This window comes from Phlebotomus argentipes, unplaced genomic scaffold (assembly GCF_947086385.1).
Source record: "Phlebotomus argentipes unplaced genomic scaffold, Phlebotomus argentipes genome assembly scaffold_18, whole genome shotgun sequence".
In the NCBI taxonomy this organism is placed as follows: domain Eukaryota; kingdom Metazoa; phylum Arthropoda; class Insecta; order Diptera; family Psychodidae; genus Phlebotomus; species Phlebotomus argentipes.
Genome location: NW_026776177.1, coordinates 6,300,212 through 6,315,527, shown reverse-complemented (window position 1 = coordinate 6,315,527; position 15,316 = coordinate 6,300,212). Strand labels below are relative to the sequence as shown.

The 15,316-nt window shown below is 46.0% G+C and overlaps 1 protein-coding gene across 1 annotated transcript in view; it reads left to right on the top strand.

Annotated features, from left to right (window-relative positions):
• Positions 1–1,995: 1,995 nt before the first annotated feature.
• LOC132259068 (uncharacterized) overlaps positions 1,996–15,316 on the top strand; it is a 42,673-nt gene continuing 29,352 nt past the window's right edge. The window contains exons 1-5 of the mRNA XM_059756613.1: positions 1,996–2,365; positions 4,318–4,389; positions 8,333–8,475; positions 8,557–10,078; positions 11,743–12,018. Of these exons, the coding sequence (XP_059612596.1) occupies positions 2,353–2,365; positions 4,318–4,389; positions 8,333–8,475; positions 8,557–10,078; positions 11,743–12,018 (2,026 nt within the window). The 5' untranslated portion in view covers positions 1,996–2,352. The remainder of the gene's footprint in view (positions 2,366–4,317; positions 4,390–8,332; positions 8,476–8,556; positions 10,079–11,742; positions 12,019–15,316) is intronic.

The following is a 15,316-nucleotide window of genomic DNA, read 5'->3' as shown; positions in this document are numbered from 1 at the left end:
TCACAATGTTCGATTGCCGAGCAAAAGAAGCATCTGGCATTTGGGTTCTAATGAGAAAGTTTCCCAAGAATTACTCATGGTGAGCATTAGACATGTATTAGATAGGGGGAAACTGGTGGCATTAAAATTTATTGGGATTATATTGATCCGAAAGGAAGTTTCTTTGTCTGTCCGCCCCGAAGACGATATCCTTATCCATTGGAAGGTGGCAAGGTGAAAGTCCTGAGGACAAAAACCTCCTCTTTTGCCGTCACAACTGATTAATTTTCCCCAATTAGTCTGTCCAGTATTCCCATCCGTCAATCATTAGTGCCTCTCCCGCAGAGATTCACCCCAAAGGGTGGCCCTCATTTCAGCCAATTTCCCCGGCCGCCCCTCTTTTTTCTATAAATTAATTAATATGCACTACGAAGGTGGATAGATGTGCCAACTCCACCCCAAACAACCATGGTCTAATGGTACAATTTAGAACCCTTAATTATCCACTTTTGCTGTGTAAATAATCCTGCATTTAGTGACTTATATTAATGGACAGAAAACACCCTTTGGCACGAGTGAGTTCTTTGCACTCCTGAACAGATGGAAAAATCGACGAAAAACATATGGAAATTCTATTAGATTCACCCTTTCATTCAGGATCATATAACTTAATTTTCCATATTACATCACAAACGCGTGTATTTCCCATTCCTTCTCTTTTCCTCAATGTAATTTATACACAGGATATCAAGAGGATTTGCCATTGAGCTAAGATTCTCAAAGCATTTCTGTTAACTCGCAAACAATGCTTAACAAATCCGATTCTCATTGTAATAATGTGCTCAGATGTTTCGGGTGTCTCCCACTTGTCCAAAGACGCTGGCAGAGTGGGGAGCCAACATACACGATCCACTTGCTATTATTACATATCCGCATATCGCCTTGTACATGTGCCGTCTGCCGAGTATGCAATTACCAAGTGTGAAATGGGAGATTTCTATATTCGAACTTGAGAATTGCCCAATGTATTGTCCTGACGCTTAAGTGGGGTTCAATTGTTGGGGCTCAGTTGCCAAATGGGCCTCTTTTGGCACCAAGAACTGCACTCATCATGTTTGCGGATTCCACTGGAGGGAAAATGAATGGGATGCCTGTCCTGATACGCAATTGATATATCTTATGCTGCTCGAGACAACTGAACACGATGTCTTTAATGCACTTCAACATCTTCCGACAATTTACCACTGATTTCTCAGTGTTTCCACCAAATTCTTCGGCGATTTGTCAAATTGCGTGAACCAGCGCTGTGGCATGTGACTTTATCTTGATGCTTTCCTCATTAGGGAGAATTTATTTCATGCGAAATGTACTTGAAAGTTTGATATGATGAGCACATGAAAATTCGAGGGGTTTAAGCGGAATTTATGATTGGGTTTCCCAAGGGTTTTATGCAACACAAGAAACTTAAGTGAGATGTTGGCAATTGTTGGTGAATTCATCTATCTTGTCTTCCATATCGCAAGTTTGATTCCCTCAAGCACTCGATGTGATAAGATAGAGGGACTTTAGTGTACTTGAGCGGCGCGTTTCGCAATGCTTGGCGCTTGTCCCCTCGCGAGGCAGAAGAAAGTGAGCGTAGTTCTGAGAACAGCTGTGCAATTCATTATGTGTGACATTGTCAGAATATGATACTCTGGGCCACACAGAACGGACATACGGTTGTACGAGCGCGCAAGAGAGCGACATCGAGCACGATCGTGAGCTATGAACTCTGTGTGGCAGTGAATGGTGAATGCATCAATGGGGAGTTAGTTCACAACATGTGTGAGTGTGTTTGGTGTATTGAAATGTTGTGTGGAGAAGTAGAAAAATAAAACATTGTGTACGCGCGCCATCAAATAGACTCCTTTTGTGTGTATTACGATCGGCGTGCATGTGAATGTTTGATGTTGCCTCGACAGAAGAGTTTACCGCGCGCTTTACAACAAAAATTCTACAATATTTATCAGTGAGATGATGGTGAAGTTTCAGTAAAGTCGGTGCCGTAATCGACAGCACATGCTTTCGGTGGCAAATATTTTGTACCGCGGTGTCCAAAGAAAAAAGAAAAACAACCGTATCGCGTGCGAAGGCATAAGTTTCACGATAGTCACCATGAGTGATTAATGCCAAAGGCTTGTCGGTGAAGAAGAGTGCCTAAGAAATCATTGCCATATGTCCTGATATTGAGGGCTAAAGAGTGTTTTTCTGTGCAGTTGAAAACTTCCTCTCTTTGTGTCGTTTCTTTAAACACTCGCTGAGCGGGAAATCGACACAAATCCGATAATTAATACATCAAATATAAGAGTCCATTGAAAGCGATTGTGTCTGTGAATGAGCCTCGCAGGTGATTAATTGTATTGGATGTTGAACAGAATATTTTCCCACCTCGTGTTGGGATTACTTAAGCACCGTCATCAATCTCTTGCAAGCAGCGAACGCCCTCTCGGAAACTGAACTGCAGGTGTAAAATTGACTCTGTAATGCGAAAAAATATCTAGTCACACTCAAATTCAATGCTTTTCTGCCAGTGGAAATGCTCTTGGGAAATTGAATACTAACCCTTCAAGTGGCGTTCGAAACGAGATTGGCGCGAATGAGATTCACTGAGAGAAAATTACGCGAAGAAGATCTTAGAAACTTTCACACCATTTCATCCCATTATTGCGCTATTTCTCCGGAATGTCATGCTTTTGCGCATAATTTATGATTATCCCATAGTAAACACATCTCAAATTGCGCCAGAAGATTTCTATTAGTGTCTTCTGGTCACTTCATTTCCACCCGACAATTCCTTCGCAACTCAATAATTTAAGCATGATTTCCTCCCCCGTTCTGCCTTTGACCCAGAAAGAAGGGACGGAAGAGAGCATCTTGGGTCTAACAAAAGAATTATTGTGAGCTGCTGAATGTGGTAAATGGACTGCTTCATAAATTTAATAAACGATTCCTATCTCTTGTGCACTCTTCAACTCAGCCAATTCACAGGCCGAAACACTGGAGGGTCTCCTTCTGCCTCTGCCAGTGTCTCACATGAAATGCCCATTGTGGCTCTGGCGATTACAGAATTTAATTTAATTCGCCTTAACTCTTGTCTGTCAGCCACCTCGATCCCCATGGGCTTCCGCACGCCCTCCGCATCCCCTTCCCGCATTCATCCCAAGACGCCCAATTGCGTCCCACTGGGATTCCCGGGAGGAAAGAAGTCAAATGAGCGGCGCCTCGAGTAGTTTCCAGCCACTTACTCATTCACTTCATTAATGCGCCCATTTTGACATTCAGAGCCCGAAAGAAGAAGACCCACAAGACGTGCCTCACAGACGCCAAATTATATTTAATTACAAACTCATTTACGACAAATGAATTGTGGGGCATCAAAAACATGATCTGACGAGCGCCCCGAGGAGAAATGAGATTATTTTCGACCACGAATCGCAATTAAATTTTCCCTCGGCTAATAAAAAATACAATTCGATAAGAGATGCGACAAAAAGTGCTTCAACAGGTTCTCGTGCGATCATCTATTTTCAAGATGAGTATGAGAGACGTGAAGATACTAAATTCAGCTTTTCGTTGTCTTAAGAGACAAAACCAACTCGTTTACAACCATCCTTTCTTATACAGAAGTTATCAAAGTGATTGCTCTTTTCCCCCCATCGAAAATCTTACAGTTGATCCAGAATTTACGCAACGAAAATCGCGCATATTCAGTTCTTGTGGGGAAACAATTGACTTTCTGAGCTAGAAACGTTTGGAAAAAGTGCTTTAAGAGAATCATAGAAGAATTTTCATTAAAGATATTGTTACTCTAATTACTTTATTATTCAATAATTATTAACTAATTTGAACTAATTCGTCTTAGAGTCACTCTCGAGTGACTTTCCTAAACTTCTTTGTTGAATATTCTGTGCTGAATCGCGTGAAGAGAGGAGAATGTGTATTCTCGCATTTTCTTCAACTCCGTGACTTTCTTATCACGTTTTCCTGATGAAGCTCATTTTAATCTTATACGAACTCTTTCCCCGTCTTTCGCCACTTTCTCTTCTTGCCGCCGTAGAATCATTTCAAGGCGTAAGAGAGGTGCGAAGAGAGTAATTGCATTTGTCTTACATTGTCTATCGCTCATTATATAGGCCAGTGACATGAGATAAAATTTCCTTATTCTCTCGCTTATTTTTAACCCAGAACTGAGCGCAATTTTTGCGATTATCTCACCATTTTTCTGGGGTGTGAACTGAGAATTTTCATCAATATTTTCACGAGTGTTGACGGAATATTTTGTCTTCGTCCACTTTTCAGGTGACCTCCGAAGATCAAACGCAACATTTCATCAGGCAGATTCGTCAGACGATCGCAAATCACCAGCTAAAGGTAGGATTTTATTCTTGGCTATTGCCCTTAATCTGAATCACATCTTTTTGTATCATATTCTTGTGGTTTGATCCACAATTGCGCGCGTGAGAGCTGAAACAGTGGCATTAAGTTATTCAGTTACACACATTTTCATCACACTTTCCCAGCCGTCCAGTCCCTCGACAGTCCATCTGGTCACATGCTGAGCTGGATTTTCCATATGATATTGCAGTGAAAAATGTTATAATAATCCACTGAGATGTGTAATTGCCAGCAAGGTCGCGCTGTGTTTTCTCTGCAGCCGATTTACCGTCAATCTCTCATATTTCGCAGTTTTTCCAGCAAATCCTCCACTTATGTATTGTGCTATATGGCTAAAGTGAGAATAATAAACATATAATTTCAATTGGTAATTGCGGCACACAACAAAAAGCACACGAGGCACACATTTAAACATTGAGACAGCATGATATCATTTCCATATTTGGCCGATGAAAAAAAGTCCATACAAAATTTCTAATTCAATGCCAACACAGACATTGTGATATGTTGGACACAAGCTTGGGGACAGCAATAAATTTCCCTTGCAATTATTCACGATGCTAATTGCCAGTTTTCTGTGCGATCAGGTGGAATGGATTTGAATGCGTGAGACGTTTTATTGGATATGTTGTTCGATTACAAACAATATGTGGATGTTGTCGCCGAAAATCAGGCAATTCACCTGTCCGAAAAGCTAGATTTCCGGAGGTGAGAAGTGCACGCAGAGCAAATGTGCCGAGCGGAAGTGCCGAAAGGAGGAGAGAAAGTCAAACTTCCGTTTGTTCTGCAAAATTCAAATTAAATTGTTCCATCGCGCGATATTTTCATGATGGAAATATTAATTAATGCCGAGAGGCCACAAAGCCACACATTGAAACTTTCTTCGCACTCACACTATGTTCATAGTTGCGGTTTATGTTTTCAATCAGCGTCAATCTCAATTTCACAAAACAGCCCACAAGTGCAAGTGAATAATGAGTGGCTTTATATAAATTCCACGTACACTATATATATTTTATAAGCAGTGAAGGCTTTCAAACTAAATATAGCGACGGAACATCAGGCAGAGTGCTAATGATAATGAGTGATTTTCATTCTACAAGCCCAAACTTCGATGGCTTTCTCCGCCGATAGAGCGCAGAACAGTGTCAAATTCTCGGTGGGAAAACTCAGAAATTAGAGTCAATTTATACACAGTCATACAATCAATTCAGAAGCTTTGCCAATTACCGAATGGACTCTCTCTCTTTCTGCTCTGCACGTTGTAGCAATTAATGTGATTGATTTTCAATCGCTGTGCTAAAGCATTGTTTTGGTGGAGGATGTAAATTTACATTAGAATAGAGATACAATTGCCAAAGTGCCGGGGAAAATTGCACCCGGATAAAGTACATTTCTTGATCTCCACGCCGTGTAATTGTGATACACGGAAAAATTCCCATGCCCAAAAATCCATTCTTCAAGTTTACTCAACGAGTGTGTGTTTTCCCCTCAAAAAAAAGCCAAACAAGATCAATGGAATGATAAGGCAAAACTGCGATAAGAACATGTTGCTTATCTCACTGTGATACAAACACACCATGTTTACTCATTCTTTCAATTGCGCCAAATTACTTTCCGTCTGCGCAAGTCCCGTGGGATCGTGACTCTGTGTTTAACGTAATTAAATAAAGCTGAGGTGTTGCTGATGACTGAGAGCCACAGAGAGATGAGCAGAGAGTGTTATTCATATGCACGAATCAAGAGATGTTTTCATCAATATCACAGTGTTGGTGATTCAATCTTACATAATTCTAATTATCCAATCGCGTAATTAGAATGGAATAGATGGAAAAATTGCATGCAATTGAGCATTCGACCGAGTTGATCTCTACAGCACTTGAGCCACTTTTAGCGCTGTAAAATTAGATGCTGGCGAGAGGCGCGCTTCTGAAGGAAGTTTCGTGGCCGCTGAAACAATGGCAGCTCGAGGAGCAATAATTCAAGAATGTTCTTCCTCCCAATTCAGCGTTCTCTTCCTCTGTGAAATACTGACGTGAATACAGAATGATCTACGCGCGATCCACGAGGCAAACACTGTTGTTACTGGCTCAAGAATACACACTGCACTAAGCCTAGTGGTGTGTTTTCAGCCAAATGAGTGAGTTTGCTCGCCAGGCTGCCCGCGGAGAGAGTGAGATCGCGTGTATTTTCAGCGAACTTAAGGCACTTTCAGCGGTTGGCGTCGAGGCACTGGCGAGAAGCCCCTTTGGGTTATTGCGGTGTGGCCCAGAATGCTGCTCACTCCCCAGTGCTTGAGTGTCTTGCCTGCTGATACGCGCAAAAGTGTCTGTTCGCGGACGCTGCGGCGTGCGATTCCGATTGATTCTTGTGTGGTTTGGGAAGGCAGTCGCGATCGTCGCGCCCGCCGAGGAAGATTCACGCTTTTGTTTATTTGCTCCGCCACTTTCGCCAAGAGAGACAGGCCCGCGTGAGAGTGTGACTCTGGGTGGAATGCCGCGTAATAGGCGTCGTCGGTGTAACAGACGCAGGGCGCCGCGAGAGGTGCACAATTCGCGAGAAGGTGACGATTTATGCGAAAAAGTGGCGTCCGATGGCACGCAGCCAAGTGAGGAGGATCTTCCCGATGGTGGCGTAAGTGGCGAAAGTGAAACCTCTCAGCACACGGATGAGGAGGAGTGGGCCGAGGGAGCGACAGATACTGCCGCGTGCGATAACGCGAGCTCCAGTGATACACTAATCCGGGAAAATGCCGAAGCGACTGCGAATCACGCGACGTCACTTGCTCAAGGGCAGGCAGATGAGGTGAGCGATCAATCACAGACTGACGATAAGACAACGCCGAGATACACCGTTGAATCACCCGGAATGCTATCTCCGGAGGGAAACACTGTGCAGGATATTACGCTGCAGATTCAGGAGCTAAGCAGCGGCAGTGGCGCCAGTTCTCTAGTGAATTCCTTCGACAACGTGCCCAATATTTCCGAGCCTGAGTCCTCGGAAGCCGAGGAGCCAGCTGAGGACGTTCAGGAGCCCACCAAGAGTGATCAGGACGATAGGATTAAAGATCTCATAAACTCCTTCATAGAATCTGCTCCGTCCAGGGAAAAATCCCCACCGGACGCTGTGTCCCAGCGGAAAGTCGAGAAGGTTCGCAAGCGAGCAGCCATCGAAACCTACTTTGCACCGCAAATCCTCAATCCTCGATTCCTGGATAGCATCCGGGAAGAGTCCAGTGATACAGACGCTGCCAGTGATCGATTATCTGTCGGTAATGTGCCGAAGGATGACGAAGAGTTAATGTTCAATGAGGAAGACGATGATGTCTTCATAGACAACACGAAGATCACCAAGAAAGCCAGCGCGGTGTTCCCAAAAGGTCCAACTCTGGACCTCTCCACGAGGCGGAAACACGTTTCCGCCCTTCCAAAACTTGGTTCGAGCATCATCCGGGAGGAACCAGCCTGTGTCCTGGTGGATACTAAGCTCGTGGAGCCTGAGTCAATTCCTGGCAGCTCGAGCAAGTGGGAAACTACGAAAGCGGACGAGGTTCAGGGACCTGAAGTTGTATTTCTTGAATCCGGCTCAAGCAGTGCCAGTGAACTGGACTACTCAGCCGATGGCGATGCTGAAGATTCCGTGTCTGAAGATCCAGAAGTCCGAATCGACACCCCTGTGATTGAACCCGAAGTTCCTGACGTTCCCGTCGTTAGTCCGAGTGCGGACGAGGCACCCTCGCCAGATCCCCTTCCCAATCCCGATGATTGTGATATTCCTGAATTCATGCGCCAAGACTCTTCCGGGAGCGTGTCATCCCAAACACACAGTACATCATCACACAGTCAGTGTACAGCTCGATACATTGCCTCCTCCTCCATGACGGACCTGGAGATGGACCTTGAACCTCCCGCCATTGCAGGTCCCAGTCCAGTCATGGAGCCCAAGACGCTGCGCCAGCAGTGCGTGGAGCGCCTCGCGGACATGCCGTACGGCGATGTGGTGCTCCGAGAGCTGGCGGAGGTGTCGCAGAACATCACGGGCCTGCTGCGCCAAGCCCGCGACGTAAGTACGCCCTCCCCGCCGCCCCCCGTTCCGGCCCTGCCCGCGCAGGAGCTTCTCATAGACGTGGTGGATCCCTTGCAGGACGACCACAGCTACTGGTCGGACCCGCAGATCGGGGGCCACGAGACGCCGCCGCCGGTGCCTGAGCGGCCGCCGGAGCGCCCCAGTTCGGCCCACGGGGCGTTGCACCGCGATGTATCGCGGGCGACGGCGACCGCATGCGCCGCCAAGGACGACAACAGATTATTGGCAATCATCCGAGAGTCTGAGCACGAGCAGCAACAGTCCGCAGCAGCGGCCGACGATCCGCAGTCCAGTGAGGCGAGTCCGCAAGCGCGTGACGTCACAATGGTGTACGATACTCGGGAGTTCGATAATATGTTCGAGGCGATGTCCAAGAGGTTCTCCAACTACGAGCTGGGCGGCAGGAAGGACCATGCGGCCACGAAGAGGTACTCGAACATCGAGACGCGGTCGTTCGAGTCGCACCGCCGCCTGGAGGATGGCCAGGTGGTGCACGAGGAGACCAAGAGGCATTCGGAGAAGATCACGGACGATAATGGGAACGTGAGCAAGAGTGTGGAGAGTGAAAGTGGCGTGAAGCCAAGCAAGGTCGCTTCGGTGAGTGAGAATCGCGAAATAGACCAAAATAGCAAAGCGGGATGTCTCAATCGAGACTCAGGGACTACCAAAATATTCGGTGATGACTTTCTTCGTGCGATGCGCCGCGATATTGTGGATGACAATTTTGATTTCCACACGGTGCCGCGACGCCCAAATCGGATCGTGCCGGCGTGGGAGTCGCGCAGCAACTTGAGCGTCGTGGATGAGTCGCCGGAGAATGTGACGCGCCCTCTGGTGCGTGAGGACAATCTCTGCCGTGGCCAGAGATCAGCGACGGAAATAAAAGCGCCCCGACTAACCGATGTGGAGCCGAGGCCTGACCTGACGCAGCGCTTCGACTCGCTGCAGAGCAAGGTGACTCAGCGCCGCTCCATGATCGACACGACGCCCATCACGCGCCATGTTGACCAGAATGGGCAGCAGCGGAGGCTCTCGCTGCCGAAGGACTTCCACGAGAAGCAGCTGCAGTACATTCGGCAGAAGGAGTCCGAGCTGCAGGCGGAGTTCGAGAAGCTGGAGCTGGACAGGAAGCGCCTCGAGGAGGAGATCACCACGATGCGGATGAGCACAGTACGTGGCGAGAGTCAGTCGAAGAGGTCGAGTCTCTTGTCTGACGAGGAAGTGTTTCGGCAGCAAATGCACTCCGAGTGGCTGGACAAGGTCGCTGAGAGAGAGGAGCGGCGCTTGCACAAGATCATCAAGATCACGAAACCCGAAGACACTCCACCGGCTCCCAAGTCCGCCCCTGTCGACATAGAGAATGAATTTCTGCGGAAAGTCAAGGAGCGGCGGACGAAGCTCCACATGCCGGCGGATAGCGATTGGGAGAGTGGGGCGGAGTCTCAGCCGCCGACTCAGGAGGCCAGAGTGCGCAACGTCGAGGTAAAGGTCGTGAATGGGGACAAGGAGGCGTCCGTCAAGGAGCTTCCGCGGCACCTGCAAGAGTTCGCCGAGTCCTTCGCGACGGTCGCATCTCAGGGTGAGTCATCAGACCCACGATCGCCATCCTCACCTCCAGGAGCTCGCTTTTACGCGATTTGCGCTGTTGTACTGATCCTCGGCTGGACTCTCTGTCGCCCACTCATCACTAACCGAAGTTAATGTTTGGTAGAATTATCTTCTTATGTCTCTCACAGAGATTGTAGCCCAATTCTTTTCCGCGGTAGATTAACAATGTTTTGAGAATGATAGAGTGTGATTTGTGCCAGTAGAACTCAACCACTATAATGTATTTCGTTGGAGTGCTGTTTTTGTTTGAAATAAACACATTTGTCTTGTTGCATAACTCTCTCTCTCCCTCTTTCTCTTTAGGTTTATTTTTAATATTCATAGTGTGTGTTGTGTGGTCTAAATTCTATATATTAATACCCAGGAGATTCACATTCGGATGATCGGTTGAGAGACGCGTGTTTCCGCTTTTCTTGTCAGCGGATCATAAGAGACACTTCCGAAAATGCTCGTGTGTGCGTGTGTGCCTTTATTTACTCACAGAAGGTGACACAAAAAGCAATTTCCCTGACCGACTTTTGGGAAAGTCTGCTGAAAGAATTGTTTTTTTTTTTTGATGCGCAGACTTAAAATTTCCCACTAAATTCCCTTCATAAATGTCTTCATTATCATTTTTCAAACTTCTCAGAAGTGTCTTACAATAAAATATGTTTTTCTTGCGTTCACAAATTATGTATTTCAATGAATTGGCAAAGATCCTCTTGAGTCACTTCGCTCTCAACCTTTCTGCAATGGAGACGCCTGGTGACAGATTTATTCATTCCATGTTCCACACTTGAACAGTGTATACAATTCTCCTGTGATTCCTCCGTAAAAATTGTGAATCATCTTCAATATGACAACACAATTTTTCCCGTCTCAGGATTTTCTCCTAAGAGATTTTATCGGCATAGTGAAAAATAGACGAGCATCGAAGCGTTTTTTGTAAATTTCTGGAAAACAAGGCGGAAATGGCGAAGAGAATGCACATTTGTTGTGAAAGAAGTGGCATTGTGTGGCTGCAAAAAACATGCTGTTTCTGGAGATAAGCTCATGCCAAGTGGCTGTGTAATAGCCGGAATGCGATAGGAATAGTAACAGAATGATTCTCTCACTCATTTGCATTTCGCCCGCCGGCAAATTTGGCATTAATGGAAGATGACTGCAGTGAAATGTTGTAAAAAAGGCATTCCACAGCCATTTCAGAGAGTGTTGCAAACGAAACGACGCCTGTATTTGTGCCGCATAAAGACTAGCTTTTAGCATCTCCAACTTCTTCAGCTCACGATCGCCATAGTGATGATAATGATGCAACGGGGAAAAGTGGGTCGAATCGCGGCGGGGAGGGAATATTAAGTTGAAAAGAGTCTGGATTTCAGAAACATCCATTCGCTTAGCGAATAGATAAAGCTGGATATGAGAAGCGTCACAATAGTGGTTAGAATAATTTATAGTGCACGATTAATTCAGTGTAATTTCTCAAGAAACACTCAAGCACGCTCAAGCACTCTCCAGACTTCCTGTCACTTCCGCCTGTCGGTCATCAGGACACGAGAATGGCAGACAGTCGCGATAATAGCGCCTCGCGTATTCATTTGCACTTGAGCACTTTCTCAATTATGTCGTATTTTTTGTCTTCTCCCATTTCACGGACAGAAGAAGAAGAAGCCACGACGCCTGCGATTGTCATTATCGGCACCCCAAAGACACCGCCGCCGAAGCCCAGACGCTTCCAGGCGCTCCCGAGGGTCAGTGTGTGTCACCAGGCGAAAAAGCACGACGTCCAAGTTCAGCTGCGCTCACGAAAGCCCACTAATCAGCAGCTTTCAGCGTCTCAGCTCACGCTCAATCGCAAAAGCTTATCGGAGAGCGATCTCCTGCACGAAATTGATAAATCACTGGTGCTGGCTAAAGGATTCCTTTTCGCACGCGGTAGGATTAAATGTCTTTTAGCCTTAATTAATTTCCCTTCTGTGTTGCCCGGCTTGTTTTTCCGTCTGCATGCAATTTGCTTAATTCATTCGCCGCCACCCTCATCAAATCCCTCTTCGCATCGCACGGAAACCCATCAGCATTGCCTCTCTGTCGCGTCTTTTTGGCATAAGAGGATTGCTCGTTTTCTCGAGAGTGCCTCAATATGTTCCCCGAGGCACTTGGACAGGATTACGCCAGTGAAATCAGATATGGAGCACGGCTTCCAGTGTCTTCAATGATCGTAATGTTAATAGCATTGAGATGTTTTCTGATTGACTCCAGGCATTCATCATATGTATTATGTACCTTTCGAGTGCCTCCGAGAGTCACATTTCCTCCCCACTGTTTCCCTTTGACTCTTCCCGGAAATGTTTTATTCGAATTCTTCCAATTGATTGGCTAAATATCATTCCACAAGCTTATTTTCTTTACCTCCGAGTCTTTTTGCCTCAAAAAGAAGTCTATCCACGTGAACATCTTCACTAAAGCATGTCAATCCGTATATACAGGAAAATTCTTAAGGAAACTGAGATTGAAACACCCTGACTTTCGATGTTTATATTAGCGGAGAAAAATCGTGAAAAATCACCAGATGTTGCATGATGTTATGTGAAGTTGTGTGTAAAAGAATTTTCCAATACAGTAGAACAACCCGGAGAAGGAAAAAAAACATCAGTGCATACATTGAAAACTTCACGGAATTTCTCTCTCGCTCTCCGTGAAATTGACAAATCGCACAACTTTATACATTTTTCCCAATATCTCTCCCACACTGGGAAGACTATTGAATCGCCGAGATGGAAATTCTCTTGAGGATTTTCACATTACAAAACAAATTTTCCGGCTATGAGTGAAGCTGCAAAAATACTTTCTGCAATTGCATCCTTGTGTGGCAGTGAAGAAATGTGTGCGCACATGTGAGAAAGAGGCAGAGGGAAAGTTTAGCATTTTGGCGAAGAAAAATGGACGATGGAAGGAAAATCGGAAGAGCAGGGTCGTCTCATGGGGAGGGTTGGAAATCGGACAGGGCGATAAATAATGGGGGGAAATTTCCTGAGAAATTAATTAAATTTCCACATCTATAAATTCTCAAGCGATGGGAAAAATGTATTGAGGGAAAAGTCGCAAAATGGATTATACTTTATTGCTCTCAACCTCTTCTATATTTCACGGATAAATCCAATGCACGGTTTCTGTACTGAATTGGCTCCGCCCACTCGAAAGCTCCGCCCATTCAATGCAATATTTTGCGATTATCTCCGATATCGCGGGCGCATTGACCCCTGATTGCAGATCTGTGAGCAGGAGAAGCACATTAGTCGTTGTTTTTAGTTCTTTCGAACGAGTTCATTTGGTCATCTAAATTTAGGCACTGCAACACAGTGAAGCGCGTCTAACACATCGGAAAATCGCCACTCAAGATGCTCTCCCTCTCTCTGACCGTGTGCTCCGCGAAGACGCCAGAGGCGACGTCTCGCGTCTTGTGTACATTGCACAACGCAGCGCCGCGCGGGATCACTTCACGTGATCGTGGTGTTGGTGGACAGAGCGAGAAAGAGCGCGATCACGAAGACTCCCGTCGCATTGGGACTAATCTCAGGTCTCAGTTGAGTTGCAAATATCGGACACGGCGCGTCCCGTTTGCCTGGTATTGTGAGACGAGAGTTTCAATCGCGATCGCGCGGTTCTCACTTGCCTCGACTCCTGGAAGATCGTGTCCAGCTGGCTGACAAAGTGGTGACAGTAGAAGAATTTAGCAGATCGAATTCCAGACTGAATAAACACTGCGCTCTCTCTCTCGGTGGTGCTTTTCGGCGTGAAATTCCTCTTTGGCGTCATGGGAATCACATTCTAAAAATAATTGCCGTTTTTGTTACATCTGCAGAGCAAGAGAAGAACGGTCGGGAGTCTGTGTTACCTCGTTAGAAAGGTACACCTTTGCTCGTCTGCCTTTTTTTGCTCGCGAATGCACGTCGGAAAATGAATGAAGAGGAGTTCTGGCTGAGGATAAAAACAAGCATTAAATTTATTTACACCGCGCGCCACAATTTGCGATAGCTTTAATTATAGAAAATATACACGGTGAGGCAGCACAAGAGAGGTATCCGAATGTGATGTAGAGATAAGGATGATTGTCGTTTCTGCGACATGAAGCATCCAATTTGCAATTCGGAAAGTCGTGTGAGGTGTTCAAGTGCAAGGATAGATGCTAAGTCGAGCCCTAAATTCGTTCTGTATTTTTGGCACTACAACCACCGATAATAACAACATTGTGTGTCAATGGGAAGTGCTCGAGGCGGTTTAGATGCGAATCTAAACTCTTTCATGCGCTAATCGATGGGAGAAAACAGGGAAAAGTAAGCGAATTTATGACTCAACCCATAAATAGGAAAGCGTGCGAAAACACGAGCACGTTCTTTTGGCAGAGGGAAAAGTATTATCAATCCATGGGGAAGCCTCCCTTTGCCATTCACCTCTCCCGCTTTTCTCTCTCTCTCTCTCAAATTTCCGTTCTGCACTCCACCGCCAATCGCCTTCCATCCTCTTCCGTGTGTGAACTTGAATGCTAAAGCACTTAAAGGTGGGAACGCCAAGTGGCTGGTTTTCTTTTCGGTATACAAGCCACACACCGAAAAAATTATTACATTTTTCTCCTGCTCTTTTCCACCGCGTCTCCCATTTCATCTTGGCGCTCGTGAGCTTAAATAACACACCAACTCCCATCCACTTTAGCGCGAGAATTTTCTCACGACTCGTCGTTCGCTGAGGATTTTCACAGACATAATTTTGGATTTTGAGAGTCCCTCACACTTCACGCTGATTATCATGCCCTGATGATTTCCCGAGGAGAAGTTTATGGTTTAAAATTAGAAAGGTTCGTCAACGCGCGCACACACACACGCACGTGTGCGTGAGAGAAAACCTGCGATTTTTTCCCAATAGGTTTTCCCGCCCAGGCGTGCGCTTGTTTTTCAACTTCCCTCCTGAAACGCACAGAAGTTTTCTCACCCAAAATCCACCCACTGTGGAAATTATAATTTAGCTTCGCGACCAAAATAACCGTCATTCATCTCGACTGAGGAAAAAATTCTGTCGCTCAAAGTGCTCTGACGACGGTTGGCTTTAATGTGGTCTCGAGGGGGTGGCGGAGGAACTCAAGAAGCCCACCTTTTGAGGTGCGATATAGCAAATGGAAATCCCTTTGATACGTTTTTAAGCCCTGCCGCCAACATTCCAAAACGCACATTCTCCGTCA